Source organism: Delphinapterus leucas, chromosome 16 (genome assembly GCF_059928025.1).
Source record: "Delphinapterus leucas isolate spDelLeu-1000000601 "Yukka" chromosome 16, BTC_Dleu_Yukka2, whole genome shotgun sequence".
NCBI classification, from domain to species: Eukaryota; Metazoa; Chordata; class Mammalia; order Artiodactyla; family Monodontidae; genus Delphinapterus; species Delphinapterus leucas.
In genome coordinates, this window is record NC_143144.1 from 75,957,243 (window position 1) to 75,977,258 (window position 20,016).

General features: G+C 38.4%; 1 protein-coding gene and 1 pseudogene across 2 annotated transcripts in view; one reads left to right on the forward strand and one right to left on the reverse strand.

Moving 5' to 3' along the window:
• MCMBP (minichromosome maintenance complex binding protein) overlaps positions 1-20,016 on the reverse strand; it is a 68,706-nt gene that overhangs the window by 22,168 nt on the left and 26,522 nt on the right. For both annotated transcript variants that reach the window (XM_022568605.3, XM_022568607.2), the window contains exons 5-8: positions 13,930-14,031; positions 8,774-8,918; positions 5,798-5,949; positions 3,984-4,084 (exon numbers count right to left, since the gene is read on the reverse strand). In XM_022568605.3, the coding sequence (XP_022424313.1) occupies positions 3,984-4,084; positions 5,798-5,949; positions 8,774-8,918; positions 13,930-14,031 (500 nt within the window). The remainder of the gene's footprint in view (positions 1-3,983; positions 4,085-5,797; positions 5,950-8,773; positions 8,919-13,929; positions 14,032-20,016) is intronic.
• On the forward strand, positions 1,598-6,244 carry LOC149747335 (Y-box-binding protein 1 pseudogene; annotated as a pseudogene).

The window sequence follows — 20,016 nt, forward strand, 5'->3', positions numbered from 1 at the left end:
GTGTGAAAAAATAAGTTCTTCCTATGGAAAACCAAGATGAATGTCCAATATTTAACAAAAAACTCTACTGCAGGGGCAGAATATAATTCCTTTCTTTCGCCAACCTCAAAACAAAATAAGAAAGAATGAGGATGATCTGGATTTTCAGAATATATTAAGTGAGGGGAAAAAATATGTAAAAGAGCACATATACCATGCCCCATTTTATATAAGGCTAAGTGAGGGAAAAAATATATATGTATCTGTTTTTGCAAAAAAGAGATACAGGAAGGATAAAAGCAGAACTGAGGCTGGTTCCCTACAGCAGCAGTCCTCAGCCTTTTTGGCACCAGGGACCAGTTTCACAGAAGACAATTTTCCCATGGATGGGCTGGGGAGTGGGGGGTGCAGGGGTTGGGGGGATGGTCCAGGTGGCAACGCGAGCAAGGGGAGCAGCAGATGAAGCCTCGCTCTCCTGCCCTACAGAGCATGGGTGGGAGCAGGGTAGAAGAGATGAGGGTAGTGGGGAATGACATTCCTACATTCTTTTTATACAGTTTTGATTTTGGCAACAATTTCCATGTTTTCTATACTTATCTTTAAGTACAGAAACCAATAAGGACAGAGGGAAAACTCTGCAGTGAAACACAATGGAAACAAATGAACCTAACTATGTATAATGAATAACAACTAGCAGAGCACTAAGTGGGAAGAAGTCACCCAGGTAACTCTGGAACACAGCTGACTATATATACCCTCTCATTCTAAAATAAAAATTGGAAACAAATAATGAACTCAAGTTACTAGGTTTGTTTTTTGCAGTGGTATGGGTTATCAATTCTGAAATTACCTTCTCTGCATAGCAGTCTCCTCTTACCAGCAGGGAATACATTCCAAAACCCCTAGTGGATGCCTGAAACTGTGGATAGTACTGAGCCCCACATATGTCTTTTCCTATACATACATTCCTATGATAAAGTTTAATTTACAAATTAGGCACCGTAAGAGATTAACCATGATAACTAATAATAAAAATGAACAATTACAATGATATACTGTAATAAAAGTTACGTGAATGTGGTTTCTCTCTCAAAATATCTTATTGTACAAATTTAATGCCTTCTCCATCTTAACTAAGCACTTATCACATACCGTGACTGTAACTTTTGCAGGTTGAAATACAAAAGCAAAACTAGCACTAATTTCTTTTTCCATCTCAACAATTTCACAGAATCTTCTACTGTTCTTACTGTAGATCTTAACAACCTCAGCATACGATTTTTTTTTCTTTCCGTATAAGTCAAAAAATTTTACCTTTTCACTTTAAAAAAAGCATTTTACAGCTTTTCTTTGGCATACCCGAATTGCCAGATCACTACGCTTATGCTTTGGGGCCATTATTAAGTAAAATAAGGGTTACTTGACTACAGGCACTGTGATACCTGGAAAGTCGATCTGATAACTGAGATGGCTACTAAGTGACTAACGGATGGCATACCCTGGACAAAGGGATGATTCACGTCCTGGGCAGGACGGAGTGGGACAACTCAAAATTTCATCACACTACTAAGAAAGGTATGCAATTTAAAACTTATTATTTCTGGAATTTCCCAGTTAATATTTTCAGACAGCGGTTGACTGTAGGTAACTGAAACCATGGAAAGCAAAACCAAAGTGAGGGGGACCCTACTATACCATAGAACTGAGCAAAGGAATATATTGAGGATACTAGGAGTCAAGTTTCTTTCTGTTAGAAAAGGGAATTACAAATACGGAAAGGAGGAAGACTAGAATGACACCGAGTTGTGGAGCTGAACTGAACTGGAAACAGGAAGACAGCGTGAGCTCATGGTTTCTGATATTGTAAATAATATAAAAATATATGTAGATGTGTGTATATAAATGTGTGCGTGTGTGAGTATGTATATATTTATTTCCTAGCTCTGCTGAAATGTCATAGAAGCAATGCCAGCTCAGGACCAATGAGCACACCAGTACTCAAATCTTGATTTTTTAAACAAAATTCCTCAGTAAAAGAAACAGGTGCTCCTTGGAAAAAGGGCTGAAACTGAGGCTGAAGCATGGGAAGTACAAGATGAGGCTGAAACAGCTTAATGCATCAGAAAATATATGTTCAAAAATGGTAAGATAAGGTCACGTCAAAAAGAACCCACTGGTGGCGCAGTGGTTGAGAGTCCGCCTGCCGATGCAGGGGACACGGGTTTGTGCCCCGGTCCGGGAAGATCCCACATGCCGCGGAGCGGCTGGGCCCGTGAGCCATGGCCGCTGAGCCCGCGCTCCGCAACGGGAGAGGCCACAACAGTGAGAGGCCCGTGTACTGCGAAAAAAAAAAAAAAAGAACCCACAGTTCGATCGGTAGCAGGAGCGGACCCCGGAGAGCCCCGAGCAGCCCCACTGCCACCGTCCCCACTCACCATCACCGCAACCATGAGCAGCGAGGCCGAGACCCAGCAGCCACCCACCGCCCAACCCCCCGCCCTCACTGCTGCCGCCGCCAAGCCCAGCACGATGGGCATGGGCAGGACTGGCAGTGGCGCAGGCAGCCTCACATCAGCGGCGCCTGCTGGTGGGGACAAAAAGATCATTACAGCGAAGGTTCTGGGAACAGTAAAACGGTTCAATGTAAGAAACAGATATGGTTTCATCAACAGGAGTGACACCAAGAAACATGTATTCGTACACCAGACTGCCATAAAGAAGAAACCCAGGTAGTACCTTCGCGGTGTAGCAGATGGAGAGACTGTGGAGTTCGATGTTGCTGAAGGAGAAAAGGGGGGTGCGCAGGCAGCAAATGTTACAGGCCCTGGTGGAGTTCCAGCGCAAGGCAGTAAACATGCAGCAGACCGTAACCATCATAGACACTATCCACGTCGTAGGGGTCCTCCACGCAATCACCCGCAGAATTACCAGAACAGTGAGAGTGGGAAAAAGAATGAGGGATCGGAGAGTGCCAGGCCCAACAGCGTCGGCCCTACCGCAGGCGAAGGTGCCCACCTTACTGCATGCAGAGACCCAATGGGTGTCGACCACAGCACTCCAACCCTCCTGTGCAGAGAGAAGTGATGGAGGGTGCTGACAACCAGGGTGCAGGAGAACAAGGTAGAGGAGTGAGACAGAATATGCCTTCCTCCCCAAAGATGCCCAGAGAGGACGGCAATGAAGAAGATAAGGAAAATCAAGGAGATGAGACCCAACGTCAGCAGCCACCTCGACATCGGTACCGCGGCAACTTCAATTACCAACGCAGACGCCCAGAAAACCCTGAACCACAAGATGGCAAAGAGACAAAAGCAGCCAATCCACCAGCTGAGAATTCATCCGCTCCCGAGGCTGAGCAGGGCAGGGCTGAGAAAATGCCAGCTTACCATCTCTACCATCACCCGGTTTAGTCATCCAACAAGAAGAAACAAATATGAAATTCCAGCAATAAGAAATGAACAAAAGACTGGAGCTGAAGACCTTAAGTGCTTGCTTTTTGCCTGTTGACCACATATCTAGAACTATGTGCATTATCTAAGCAGCAAGGGGTTTTTATTATTTTTACCTAAAGACATCTTTTTGGTAATGACAAACATGTTTAAAAAAAAAAAGAAAAAGCCTGTTTTTTCTCAATACACCTTTAAAGGTTTTTAAATTGTTTCATATCGGGTCAAGTTGAGATTTTTTAAGAACCTCATTTTTAATTTGCAATAAAAGTTTACTGCTTGATTTTTTTCAAAAAAGTCAACAAACTGCAAGCACCAGTTTTAAGGTCTTAAATAATAATAATTTAAAAAAAAAGAACCCAGAGCCTGCTTAAAGTGGCTCCCAGTAGCCAAATATGGGAAAATTTGAGCCTCAAAATAAATAACAGATTAACATCCACACTAACATAAACAAAAATTACTTGAATGAATAAATAGGAGAGAAATCTTACAGTAGAGTTCTTTATAATTTCAAACTTTCAGAAAAGTTGGAGGGTAATTATGTCAAAATAGACTCACCTTTCATCATTATTCAGTATACTTAGCACAGGATCCACAGATAGTATGCCATATAACTCAAGAACATCATTTACTTTAAAACAATCCCAGTCTTCATAGACCTAACAAGAGGCCACACAAAATCACATTGTTAGGACTAAATAACACCAAAAAAGCATACGATATTAGTCTTAAAGTAATAATAATATCTTAGCATTTTAAATCAGAAAATGAACCTCAAAGCAACTCCTTTATTTGATAAATTGAGATCAAGAGAGGTAAAGCACTTACCTGAAGTCATTCTGCAATAAGCAAATACGTTAACAACTAAAACATGAGCCCTCCTGACTCCTGACCAATGTCTGTTTCCCCACTACATTCAGAGAAAAGGCTTTCCCCCAAGGATGATGGTCAACTAAAACTAGAAACATGCATTATCTCAAAATCTATTAACTACATCAAGAGAAGGGAAAACCCCACAATTATTAACTTTGGACTTATTCACAAGGTATGCAGTGTTAGGAGGATTAACACAAACTTAGAATGGCCATGAGGTTTCTCACAGTAAAGAGCCAAACTTTCAAAGCTGTCTATCATGATGGATATTAGAAACTGTCAAAGCCTCCTACTGGTGAGACCTAAGAGAAGCATGGAAGGAAAAACGTGCTAATTTTTGCTCCTGTGCTACATAACTGAAGTGCCATTTAAATTAAAACCACAACAACTAAGAACAGAAATTCTCAATGATCATTTCTGAAACTTGTATCACTTGTTCACCTCTCATGATTAAAAAATCAGAATAAGCAGAATAGGGGAACAAACTATTAACAGATTTTTTTCCTTCTACCTTATTTTAAATCTAAGTGAGAAATGGCTTTTGATAAGAAAAGGAAGAATGATGAAAATAAAGCAGATAGGGACTTCCCTGGTGGTCCAGTGGTTAAGAATCCGCCTTCCAATGCAGGGTACCCAGGTTCGATCCCTGGTGTGGGAACTAAGATCCCACATGTGGTGGGGCAACTACGCCCGCGCTGCAACTACATAGCCTGCGCGTCTCAACTAGAGAGAGGCCAGCGCACCGCGACAAAGATCCCGCACAACTAAGACCCGACGCGGCCAATAAATAAATATTAAAAAATAAAGCAGATATTAGTAAGTTAGAAATGATATAGAAAGGAAATAGATATTAATTTAAAAGTTGTTCCACTTCTATCTGAAATATCCATTTTTTGTAAACAATGCCGTGGTAGACAAAATAATGTCCCCCCACCACTCCGACCAATATCCACTTCTTAATCACTGGAATCCTTGAGTATGTTGTTACCTTACATGTAAAAGGAACTTGTATAAATTAAGGACCCTAAGATGGGGAGATTATTCTGGATTGCATGGGTGGGCTCAATTTAATCATACATGTCCTGAAAATTGGAGAATCTCTCCTACCTAAGGTCAGAGGGAGATGTGACTATGAAGAAATGGTCAGAGGGCTGCATTACTGCTGACTTGGAAGATGGAGGAAGGGGCCACAAGCCAAGGAATAATGGCAGCCTCCAAAAGCTGGAAAAGGCAAAAAAACAGACTCCCCCCCTAAAGCCTCCAGAGAGGAACCAGTCCTGCTGTCACCTGAATTTTAACCCCAGTGAGATCCATGTTGGAATTCTGGCCTAAAGCCTGCAAAATGATAAATTTTGTTGTTTTAAGCCACTAAGTTTGTGGTGATTTGTTATAGCAGCAAGAGAAAACTTGCTAATACAAATGCTAAGAGATTTCTGTTTTAATTTCTGAGACACTTAAAACATCTTTGTCAGCATCAGGTCTATGAAAGATTTTATTACCTTCACGAGGCATGCAGGACCCTTCTCTCCTGGCAGTGGAAAATTCAGATCAAAAGGAGAAGAGAAGTTTAGCGAGTTCAGCTGTTGTCCAGAAGAAGCTTCAGTTTCTAAACGTTTTGGTTCTCCACACCACTGAAGACCACCAACACTCCCTAAATTCAAAGGGACAGCATTGCACATCATCATTGCTAAGGCTTCCTGGAGATAAAGAACATTCCTAAACAGCCTTTTGAATTTGATAGAAATGATGCTTCTGAGCTTACAAACTTCAAGTTGTTACAGTTTTTAAGGAAATACCACATACTAGAAGTCCTTTGACCTATCAAGAGAACAAAGATTATTATGAAGATCTGAAAGTGTAATCACTTTCCACCTGCAATAAAATGGCAACAAATTCCCCCCCCCATCAAATCTCATGTAAGTAACTTTAAAGTTAATATTTAACATAGTTACTTGACATCTTTGACCCAAGGAGTACACAGGTCTACTGACAACAAAAACACCTTTGTAGAACATACTTCTTTCTACTTATTAAGTAGAATAAAACCATATAGCAATAAATTCATTTACCAAACATCTATTAATGTCCACTATGTACCAGGAATCAGACTAGTTGCTGGGGATACAAAAGATCATTTAAAGATAGCCTCGGAGGCTTCCCTGGTGGCACAGTGGTTGAGAGTCCGCCTGCCAATCCAGGGGACACAGGTTCGTGCCCCAGTCCGGGAAGATCCCACATGCCACGGACCGGCTAGGCCTGTGAGCCATGGCCGCTGAGCCTGTGCGTCCAGAGCCTGTGCTCCGCAACGGGAGAGGCCACAACAGTGAGAGGCCCTCATAAGGCAAAAAAAAAAAAAAAAAAAAAAGATAGCCTCGGGCTTCCCTGGTGGCACAGTGGTTGAGAGTCTGCCTGCCAATGCAGGGGACATGGGTTCGAGCCCTGGTCTGGGAGGATCCCACATGCCGCGGAGCAACTGGGCCCGTGAGCCACAACTACTGAGCCTGTGCATTTGGAGCCTGTGCTCCGCAACAAGAGAGGCCGCAACAGTGAGAGGCCTGTGCACCGCGATGAAGAGTGACCCCCACTTGCCGCAACTAGAGAAAGCCCTCACACAGAAACAAAGACCCAACACAGCCAAAACTAAAATAAATTAATTAATTTTATAAAAATAAAAAAATAAAGATAGCCTCTACCCCTAAAGTAGTCACAGTTTAGGGCTGATAACTAGTTAGAATTAAAATATAGCTTCCCATACCACACAATATTGCTCAGCAATAAAAAGGAATAAACTATTGATATAAGCAACAACTTGAATGGATCTCAAGGGAATTTTGCTGAATGAAAAAAGCCAATCTACAAAGTCTATATACTACATGATTCCATTTATGTAACATTCTTAAAATGACAAAATTATAGGGATGAAGAACAAATTAGTGGTTGCCAGGAAGAGGTAGAGAGGCAGGAGAGGTGGGTATGATTATAAAAGGGCAACATGAGAGATCCGGGTAATGAACTGTTCTGTATCCTGACTGTGGTAGTGGTCACATGAGTCTACACATGTGATGAAACTGCACAGAATTAAATACATACACATGCACAAAAATAACTGCATGTAAAAATGTGAATTCTGAATAAGGTCTATGGACTATATCAATATCCATTTCCTGGTTATGATATTCTACTATTAATTATGCAAGATGTTGACCCAGATGAAACTGGATCAAGTATATACAGGATCTGTCTTATGTTTTACAACTGCATGTGAATTACACTTATCTCCAAAACAGCTTAAGATATATATACAGCCTGAAAGATTGCTTAGAAACCAACAAACAAGGTAAACTTTACATAAATAATGCACTCAAATGTATTCAAAAGCCCTGAAAAGTATGATATTCAAACAAAAGGGGCAAGAAATAGAAGCATCAACAGCTTAAATGATAAGAAATTACCATGTGTCTTGGATTCTAATATGTTATTTATTGTTATGATACACCGTTAATTTTAATAAACATTTGGGGGGTGAGTGGAGAAAAAGAATACTATCACATTTGTATACATTTACTATAAAACATTCCAATTTTAAAAACATTAAAATATGCCTTAGCATTAAAGAAATACGGTAATATGAACTTATAAAGTAGAATAATATATGATTAAATGAAATTCAGTAGTAAATCTTTGTGTACCACTGAGTGCTATATTTGCCCTCTCAACCCATCCTTCACATTCAAATTAACTAGACTAATTTGTTTTTACCTCCTCTGCCTTTAACTTGTCTTTGGATTAAAGATGCTAAAGAGAAATGACTGGACACAAAAGGAGAAATAAAGACAAACTTATCTACCTGCCATATGAAGGAATTCAGTGTTCATAATAACTGTGGCTGGAGAAATCAATAATGATATATACCAATTTTGAAATTCTCTCATTCTCTTAGAAAATTTCAACTTTTGGTCTCCTTGTTTTAATCAGAATTGCGTTTTAATTAATTTTAAAGTTTAGGAGTAAGTAATCCAGTATACCACAATTTCACATTTTTCCTCCAATGTTTTCAGTCTTACTAATTAAAAGCATCACTATTCCAAAAAGAAAATAAGAAAGGATGTTTCAGATATAAATAAGTCACTTTTAGGGTAGAGTACTTCATATTACTTAAAAGCTGAGATAAATAAAATATGAAGAAAGATAAAAGACCTTTTCCAGCTACCCAAATTGAGACGCTTAACAACTGACAGTAGAGTAGCCACTTCTCACTAAGTGATGCCTAACTGCTCAATTATGAAGCACAGTCTGACCAAAGAGTAACTGTTCAAACTCTCAAAACTGTCTATAATTGTGATAAACCTCAAAGCAAAGTTGTCAAATCACTGCCAGCTCCTAAATCTAGAGCTACATTATACAACAATTAACTCTGAATATGAATCTACTGCAAGAGACCAGAAGTCTACCGAAAGCCCAATGGCACACACTACCTGCTTGCCTGGTACCGGCGTGCTGCTCTTTCTGTTTATTCGGCTGTAGGTCCATATCTTCATCATCTTCATAACTCCTCTTGTGACGACTGGGAGTGTAGGACGTTGAAGGGCTGACTCGAGCTTGGTTTGTATTAACATAGACGTTAAATGAAAGGTTAAGGAAAGATTTTCATGAACTGGGGAATATCGTAAGTTACCCTACCTAGGTGACTAATAAAAAACTATTACTTTGGAGGGAAGAGATATGGGAACATATGTATATGTATAACTGATTCACTTTGTTATAAAGCAGAAACTAACACACCACTGTAAAGCAATTATACTCCAATAAAGATGTAAAAAAAAAAAAAGACTATTACTTTGGCAGTTTGGTTAAAATAAAAATGTATTTTTAAAAGAAGGTTGATGTATACAATAAATAAGCTCTAAGGATATATTGTATAGCAGCAGTCCCCAACGTTTTTAGCACCAGGGACCAGCTTCATGGAAGACAATTTTTCCCGGACGGGTGTGTGTGTGTATGCAGGGGATGGTTCAGGCGGTAATGAGAGCGGTGGGGAGCGGCAAAATGAAGCTTCCCTCATTCGGCCGCCGCTCACCTCCTGCTGTGCAGCCCAGTTCCTAACAGGCCACGGCCCAGGGGCTGGGGACCCCTGTTGTATAACACAGGGAATACAGTCAACATTTTATAATAAATATGGAGTATAATCTATCAAAATTTTGAATCATTATGTTGTACACCTGAAATTAAAACATTATTGTAAATCAACCACACCTCAATTTTTAAAAAAACCCAGAATAACAAAAATTTCTTTTCAATAAAAGAAGGCTTCCAGTTTGGGTCATAAGAATTAACAGCTCAAACTTATGCCCCCTACCTTGCTGTAAACAACTGTAAAACTGACCTCCCAAGGCAATAGAAATAAAAGCAAAAATAAACAAATGGGACCTAATCAAACTTATAAGCTTTCACACAGAAAAGGAACCATAAATAAAATGAAAAGACAACCTATAGACTGGGAGAAAATATTTGCAAAAGATGAGACCTACAAGGGCTTAATTTCCAAAATATACAAACAGCTCATATAACTCAATAAGAAAAAAACAAACAACCCAATCAAAAAATGGGCAGAAGATCTAAACAAACACTTCTCCAAAGACGGAATATAGAAGGCCAACAGGCACATGAAAGATGTTCAACACTGCTATTTATTAGAGAAATGCAAATCAAAACTACAATGAGGTATAATCACTTCACACTGGTGAGAATGGCCATCATCAAAAAGTCTACAAACAGTGCTTGCTTCGGCAGCACATATACTAAAAAAGTCTACAAATAATAAATGCTGGAGTGTGGAGAAAAGGGAACCCTCCTACACTGTTGGTGGGAAAGTAAATTGGTGCAGCCCCTATGGAAAACAGAATGGAGGCTCCTTAAAAAACTAAAAATAGAGTTACCATTATGATCCAGCAATCTCACTCCTGGGCATATATACAGAAAAGACAAAAGCTCTAATTTGAAAAGGTACATGCATCCCAATGTTCAAAGCAGCACTAGTTACAATAGCCAAAACATGGAAGCAACATAAGTGTCCATCAACAGATGAATGGATAAAGATGTGGCGTGTATACACACACACACACACAGGGATGTTATTCAGCCATAAAAAAGAATGAAATAATGCCATCTGCAGCAACATGGATGGACCCAGAGATTATCATATTAAGTGAAGTAAGTCGGACAGAGAAAGACAAATATTATGGTATCATTTATATATGAGATATAAAGAAATAGTACAAATGAACTTATTTATAAAATAGAAACAGACTCACAGACATAGAAAACAAACTCGTGGTTACCAAAGGCGAAGGGTAGGGGCTGGGCGGGGGAAGGATAAATTGGGAGTATGGGACTGACAGATGCACACTACCATATATAAAATAGATAAACGACAAGAATTTACTGCTTAGCACAGGGAAATATACTCAGTGTCTTGAAATAAACTGTAATGGAAAACAAACTTTAAAAAAGAATACATATATATATGTATAACTGAATCACTTTGGTGTATACCTGAAACTAACACAATATTGTAAATCAACTATACTTCAATTAAAAAAACAAAAAAACCTGTAAAGCTGAACAAAAGGCATGAAGCAACTGTTTTCAGTCTCTGGACAACAAAGAACATAAGGTTATGATCCTTGAATGAGAAGAAACACCACAGGTAAACTCCACATTCTCCCCAGCTCTCTCAGGGGCATTTTCCAAATTGGCAGCAAAGGGAAGTGGAGGTTCTGCTCTTGCTGGTAGAGAAAACAGAGCACATAGCTCAGGGCTACTGAAGCAACTGGAATTTGCAGAACAGTTAGAGAGCAAAGAGCTTCAAATAGAGCCCTAGGAGAGAACAGCTGCTGCTTGGTTGGGAGCTTAGCAGAGCTTCTGGAAGTTACACAATACTAGAACTGGACCCTACCGAGAATCACGAGCATTTAGGTGAGACCCGGAAATAGCACATCTCGCAAGTAAGGACTACATCCTACATTGTAAGTGCCACTCATACCTACCTTAACAAATCCCAAAACCAAGCCTTGGCAAGATCAAAGCGATCCACTTAAATTACCTGCCTGCCAGAACAAAATTCAACACTCTTGAAGACAAAACTTTCAACAGTGTTGTATATCAGCATAACTAATCATAACACATGATTAATTATGTGAAGAAGCAGGAAAGTATGGCCTATAAGCAGGATTAAAAACAGTATCAACAGAAAAAAAAAAAACAACCCAGAGACAACCTGGATATTGGAATTAGCAGACAAGGGCATTAAAAAGCAGTTTTAAAATTTACAATTTTAAAAGAAAAGATGAGGACTATCATCAGAAAAATGGAAACAAAGAAAAAGAACCAAATGAAAAAATCTAGAACTAAAACATAAAATGGAAAAAAAAAAACCCTCAATCACCTGAGAACAATAATAATTAGTCTACAATCATGTGATTTGAGCCCCAGAAAATGAGAAAAAGATGAGACTGGGAAAGAAAAATATTTGAAGAAATAATGGCTGAAATCTTCTGAAAATATCAACCCACAGATCTAAAAGCTCAATAAAACCCAAGCAAGATAAACACAAAAAACCCAGACATGGGCACATCATAGTCAAGCTGCTGAAAACCACAGAGAATATTAGAAGCAGCCAGAGGAAAACTAAAGACCCATTACATACACGTGACAATGATAAAAATGATAGCTATCCTTTTATAAAAAAACAATGGAGGCCAGAAGACAATGGAACAATATCATTGAAGTGTTGAAGATGGGAGATACCTGTCAATGAAGCATTCTATAACCACTGGGAGAAAAAAAAGCGTTCTACAACCTCCGAAAATATCCTTCAAAAATAAAGGTGAGGGACCTCCCTAGCAGTCCAGTGGTTAAGACTCCATGCTCCGAATGCAGGGGGCACATAGATCCCTGATCAGGGAACTAAGATCCGGCATGCTGCACAATGCAACACACACACACACACACACACACACACACACACACCCAAAAAGGTGAAATAATGACATTTTCAGTTGAAAAAAAGCTGAGAAAATTTATTACCAACGGATCAGTACTTAAAAAAAAGGGCTCAGTGAAATGATTCCAGACAAAAACAAAGACAAAAAGAGCTAGAAATGATCAATATTTATGCAACATAAAAGACGTAATTTTTTCCCCCTTATTTCTAAATTTATGTAGGAGACAACTGTTTAAAAGATCAACAGAAGTATATTGTAGTGAGGCTCAAGGATCAAAGAAGAAATCACAAAGGAAATTAGAAAATATTTTGAACTGAATGAGAGTAAAAAAAAGTCAAAATTTGTGGGATCCAACTAAAGCAGTGATTAGAGTTTTATGGCCTTAAATGCTAATATTAGAAAAGGAAGGTATGAAATGATCTGCACACTAACCTTAAGGTTTAAAAAAAAATTAAAACCATTACTAAAAATGAAGGAAATAAGAGCAAACATCAATGAAATAGAAAACAAAAAATTAAAGTAAAAAGTTGATTCTCTGACAAACCCCTAGCAATACTAATCAAGGATAAAAGAGAAAAATAAATTAACATTTTGGAAATGAAAGGAGATCATTGTTAGATATGCCTTAGACATTAAAAGGAAAACAAGGAAATACTATGAAAGTTTTATGTCAATAAATTCAAGAACTGTGATTCAATGATTGTGAAACATTCCTTGACAGATACACAACTTTATCACAACCGACACAAAGTATCTGTTAAAAAACTGATTTAGTAAGTTAAAATCTCACCAAAAAAATGCCTGGCCTCAAACTGGAAACAACCAAAATGTTCATCAATTGGATATTATATAAACAAATACCATCAGCAATAAAAAGGAATGAACTATGGATACACATGGATGAATCTCAAATGCATTATGCTGAATAAAAGATATCAGACACAAAAGACTATATGTTATATGATTCCATTTGTATGACACTCAACAATAGGTAAAATTAAGCTATAGTGAAAAAAATCAGAGCAGTCGTGGGAAGGAGGTGGTGACGGGAAAAAGGCACAAAATTCTTTACTTCGATGGGTGTGCAAATTACAGGTGTATGCATTTATCCAAACCACTTAAGTATACCTTTAAAATCTGTGCATTTCAGTATGTGAACAATGCCTAAAGAAATTAGTAACTAAAAAAAATAAAAATGAGAATGAGATGTCTCCACAATCTCTCAAAAGAACAAACATATTGTTTTCCCTTAATAAAATTAGAATGAGTTCCAATTTAAAACCAGTTTTTTTACTTAATGATTGTGCAACTCTCTTTTTCAGTCCCTTTAAATCCACCTCAATCTTTTAAACAGTTTTTCACTAGCAGAATGCACCATAATTTTATCATTTCTCAGTGATGAATACTGAAGGTTGTTTTATAGATTTTCTTGTTTAGGACAAAGGAAACACATTTTATAAAAATAAAGCCAAGCTCTATAAATGAAGAATAATTTTCTTTTCCAGCTACCTTCACTGAGGTAAAAAGACTAAGTTTAAAAAAAACATCAAAATGTGAATTGTGCTCTCTTCAATTAAGAAAACAATCAGTAACCATTCAACACATAAGAAGGTTCAGATAAAGGATATTTCTTTTACCCACGTGGATTCTCCAGGCACTGGAACACAATAGAAAGTCTGTCTTTCCAAAGTGGTAGTTCGTGGAGAGTTTAAATCAACTTCTTGCTGAGGCTGTGATGTATACAAAATTTTGTTTTATTTAAAAAAATTTATGACAAAAACTTTAAAAATTAGCAACCATATTTCCATGTTATTTATAAAATCACAATACATACTTTTATATTAAGAGTTAATTAATAAGCAACTACTAAATCCAAACTATCATTTTTGAAAAGAAAACAGACATAAAATCATTTCAAATGCAATAATCAATACACTACCTTGCTTCAAATCCAAATATACAGCACCCTAGGTTAAAAAATTAAATCCCTTTGAATATTAATCAGAGTGAGGCCTCCCGGAGGTCCTCATTTCAGCACCAACACCAGCTCTATCCAACTGTCTGCAAACTCTAGTGCTGGATGTCTCAGGCCAAGCAACCAGTAAGACAAGAATACAGCACCACCCATCAAAAAGAGAAAAAGAAAAGAAAGAAACAACAAAAAACTATGTTACAGACGAAGGAGCAAGGTAAAAACCTAAAGACCAAATAAATGAAGACGAAATAGGCAACCTACCTGAAAAAGAATTCAGAGCTATGATAGTAAAGATTATCCAAAATCTCGGAAACAGAATGGAGAAAATACAAGAAACATTTAACAAGGATCTAGAAGAAATGAAGAGCAAACAAACAGTGATGAACAACATAATTACTGAAATTAAAAATACTCTAGAAGGAATCAATAGCACAATAACTGAGGCAGAAGAACAAATAAGTGAGCTGGAAGATAAAATGGTGGAAATAACTGCCAGGGAGCAGAATAAAGAAAAAAGAATGAAAAGAATTGAGGACAAGGGCTTCCCTGGTGGCGCAGTGGTTGAGAGTCCACCTGCCAATGCAGGGGACACGGGTTCGTGCCCCGGTCCGGGAGGATCCCGCATGCCACGGGGCAGCTGGGCCCATGAGCCATGGCCACTGGGCCTGCGCGTCCGGAGCCTGTGCTCCGCAACGGGAGGAGCCACAGCAGTGAGAGGCCCGTGTACCACAAAAAAAAAAAAAAAAAATTGAGGACAATCTCAGAGACCTCTGGGACAACATTAAACGCACCAACATTCGAATTATACGGGTCCCAGAAGAAGAGAAAAAGAACGGGGCTGAAAAAATATTTGAAGAGATTACAGTCGAAAACTTCCATAACATGGGAAAGGAAATAGTCAATCAAGTCCAGGAAGCACAGAGAGTACCAAACAGGATAAACCCAAAGAGACACACCAAGACACATATTAATGAAACTATCAAAAATTAAATACAAAGAAAAAATATTAAAATCAGCAAAGGAAAAGCAACAAATAACATACAAGGGAATCCCCATAAGGTTAACAGCTGATTTTTCAGCAGAAACTCTGCAAACCAGAAAGGAGTGACAGGACATATTTAAAGTGATTAAAGGGAAAACCCTACAACCAAGATTACTCAACCCAGCAAGGATCTCATTCAGATTCAATGGAGAAATTAAAACGTTTACAGATAAGCAAACATTAAGAGAATTCAGCACCACCAAAGCAGCTTTACGACAAACGCTAAAGGAACCTCTCCAGGCAGGAAACACAAGAGAAGGAAAAGACATGCAAAAACAAACCCAAGGAACAGGATAGAAAGCCCAGAGATAGATAAACGCATACACATACTGTCACCTTATTTTTGATAAAGGAGGCAAGAATATACAATGGAGAAAAGACAACCTCTTCAATAAGTGGTGCTGGGAAAACTGGACAGCTACATGTAAAAGAATGAAATTAGGGGCTTCCCTGGTGGCGCAGTGGTTGAGAGTCTGCCTGCCGATGCAGAGGACACAGGTTCGTGCCCCGGTCCGGGAAGATCCCACATGCTGAGGAATGGCTAGGCCCGTGAGCCATGGCTGCTGAGCCTGCGCGTCCGGAGCCTGTGCTCCGCAACGGGAGAGGCCACAACAGTGAGAGGCCCGCGTACCGCAAAAAAAAAAAGAAGAATGAAATTAGAACACTCCCTAACACCATACACAAAAATAAACTCAAAATGGATTAAAGACCTAAATGTAAGGCCAGACACTATCAAACTCTTAGAGGAAACCATAGGCAGAACGCTCTATGACATAAATCACAGCAAGATCCTTTTTGACCCACCTCCTAGAAAAATGGAAATAAAACCAAAAATAAACAAATGGGACCTAATGAAACTTAAAAAGCTTTTGCGCAGCAAAGGAAACCATAAACAAGATGAAAAGACAACCCTCAGAATGGGAGAAAATATTTGCAAAAGAAGCAACTGACAAACGATTAATCTCCAAAATTTATAAGCAGCTCATACAGCTCAATATCAAAAAAACAAACAACCCAATCCAAAAATGGGCAGAAGACCTAAATAGACATTTCTCCAAAGAAGACACACAGATTACCGACAAACACGTGAAAGGATGCTCAACGTCACTAATCATTAGAGATATGCAAATCAAAACTACAATGAGGTTATCACCTCACATCCATCAGAATGGCCATCATCAAAAAATCTACAAACAATAAATGCTGGAGAGGCTGTGGAGAAAAGAGAACCCTCCTTGCACTGTTGGTGGGAATGTAAATTGATACAGCCACTATGGAGAACAGTATGGAGGTTCCTTAAAAAACTAAAAATAGAATTACCATACGACCCAGCAATCCCAGTACTGGGCATATACCCTGAGAAAACCATAATTCAAAAAGAGTCATGTACCACAATGTTCACTGCAGCACTATTTACAATAGCCAGGACGTGGAAGCAACCTAAATGTCAATCGACAGATGAATGTATAAAGATGTGGCACATACATACAATGGAATATTACTCAGCCATAAAAAGAAACGAAATTGAGTTATTTGTAGTGAGGTGGATGGACCTAGAGTCTGTCCTACAGAGTGAAGTAAGTCAGAAAGAGAAAAACAAACACCCTATGCTAACACATATATATGGAATCTAAAAAAAAAAAAAAACAAAAAACCCAAAATGGTCATGAAGAACCTAGGGGCAGGATAGGAATAAAAACACAGACCTACTAGAAAATGGACTTGAGGGCGTGGGGACGGAGAAGGGTAAGATGGGACAAAGTGAGAGAGTGGCATGGACATATATACACTACCAAATATCAAACAGATAGCTAATGGGAAGCAGCCACATAGCACAGGGGAGATCAGCTTGGTGCTTTGTGACCACCTAGGGGGGTGGGATAGGGAGGGTGGGAGGGAGGGAGACACAAGAGGGAAGAGATATGGGGATGTATGCATAGCTGATTCACTTTGTTATAAAGCAGAAACTAACACACCTTTGTAAAGCCATTATATTCCAATAAAGATGTTTAAAAAACACTCAAAACAATTAAGAAAATGGTAATAGGACCATAAATATCAATAATTACCTTAAATGTAAATGGATTAAATGCTCCAACCAAAAGAAACAGACTGGCTGAATGGATACAAAAACAAGACCTGTACATATGCTGTCTACAACAGACCCACTTCAGACCTAGGGACACATACAGAATGAAAGTGAGGGGATGGAAAAAGATATTCCATGCAAATGGAAATCAAAAGAAAGCTGGAGTAGCAATCCTCATATCAGACAAAATAGACTTTAAAACAAAGACTATCACAAGAGACAAAGAAGGACACTACATAATGATCAAGGGATCAATCCAAGATGATATAACAATTATAAATATATATGCACCCAACATAGGAGCACCTCAATACATAAGACAAATGCTAACAGCCATAAAAGGGGAAATCGACAGTAACACAAAAATAGTAGGGGGACTTTAACACCCCACTTTCACCAAGGGACAGATCATCCAAAATGAAAATAAATTAAGGAAATACAAGCTTTAAATGACACATTAAACAAGATGGACTTAATATTTATAGGACAGTCCAGCCAAAAACAACAGAATACACTTTCTTCTCAAGTGCTCATGGAACAGTCTCCAGGACAGACCATATTTTGGGTCACAAATCAAGCCTTGGTAAATTTAAGAAAATTGAAATCGTATTAAGTATCTCTTCTGACCACAACGCTATGAGACTAGATATTACAGGAAAAAAAACTGTAAAAAATACAAACACATGAAGGCTAAACAATGTGCTACTAAATAACCAAGAGATAACTGAGGAAATCAAAAACTACCTAGAAACAAATGACAATGAAAACACAACAACCCAAAAGCTATGGGATGCAGCAAAAACAGTTCTACGAGGGAAGTTTATAGCAATACAATCCTAACTCAAGAAACAAGAAAAATCTCAAGTAAACAACCTAATCTTACACCTAAAACAATTAGAGAAAGAAGAACAAAAAAATCCCAAAGTTAGCAGAAGGAAAGAAATCATAAAGATCAGTTCAGAAATAAATGAAAAAGAAATGAAGGAAACAATAGCAATGATCAATAAAACTAAAAGCTGGTTCTTTGAGAAGATAAACAAAATTGATAAACCATTAGCCAGACTCATCAAGAAAAAAAGGGAGAAGACTCAAATCAACAGAATTAGAAATGAAAAAGGAGAAGTAACAACTGACACTGCAGAAATATAAAGGATCATGAGAGATTACTACAAGCAACTATATGCCAATAAAATGGACAACCTGGAAGAAACGGACACATTCTTAGAAAAGCACAGACTTCTGAGACTGAAGCAGGAAGAAATAGAAAATATAAACAGACTAATCACAAGAACTGAAATTGAGACTGTGATTAAAAATCTTCCAACAGGGCTTCCCTGGTGGCACAGTGGTTGAGAGAACACCTGCCGATGCAGGGGACACGGGTTTGTGCCCCAGTCCGGGAAGATCCCACATGCCCCGGAGCGGCTAGACCCGTGAGCCATGGCTGCTGAGCCTGCACATCCGAAGCCTGTGCTCCGCAACGGAAGAGGCCACAACAGTGAGAGGCCCACGTACCGCAAAAAAAAAAAAAAAAAAAAAATCTTCCAAACAAAAGCCCAGGACCAGATGTCTTCACAGGCGAATTCTATCAAACATTTAGAGAAAAAGCTAACACCTATCCTTCTCAAACTCTTCCAAACCACAGCAATGGGAGGAACACTCCCAAACTCATTCTATGAGGCCACCATCACCCTGATACCAAAACCAGACAAAGATGTCACAGAAAAAGAAAACTACAGGCCAATATCTCTGATGAACATAGATGCAAAAATACTCAACAAAATACTAGCAAACAGAATCCAACAGCACATTAAGAGGATCATACACCATGATCAAGTGGGGTTTATCCCAGGAATGCAAGGATTCTTCAATATATGCAAATCAATCAATATGATATACCATATTAACAAACTGAAGGGTAAAAAACCATATGATAATCTCAATAGATGCAGAAAAGGCTTCTGACAAAATTCAACACCCATTTATGATAAAAACTCTCCAGAAAGTGGGCATAGAGGGAACCTACCTCAACATAATAAAGGCCATATATGAGAAACCCACAGGCAACATCGTTCTCAATGGTGAAAAACTGAAACCATTTCCTCTAAGATCAGGAACAAGACAAGGTCGCCCACTCTCACCACTATTATTCAACACAGTTTTGAAAGTTTTAGCCACAGCAATCAGAGAAGAAAAAGAAATAAAAGAAATCCAAATAGGAAAAGAAGAAATAAAGCTGTCACTGTTTGCAGATAACATGATACTATACACAGAGAATCCTAAAGATGTTACCAGAAAAATACTAGAGCTAATCAATAAATCAGGTAGAGTAGCAGGACACAAAATTAATGCACAGAAATCTCTTGCATTCTTATACACTAATGATGAAAAATCCAAAAGAGAAATTAAGGAAACAATCTCATTTACCACTGCAACAAAAAGAATAAAATACCTAGGAATAAACCTACCTAAGGCGACAAAAGACCTGTATGCAGAAAACTATAAGACACTGATGAAAGAAATTAAAGATGATACAAACAGATGGAGACATATACCATGTTCTTGGATTGGAAGAATCAACACTGTGAAAATGACTATACTACCCAAAG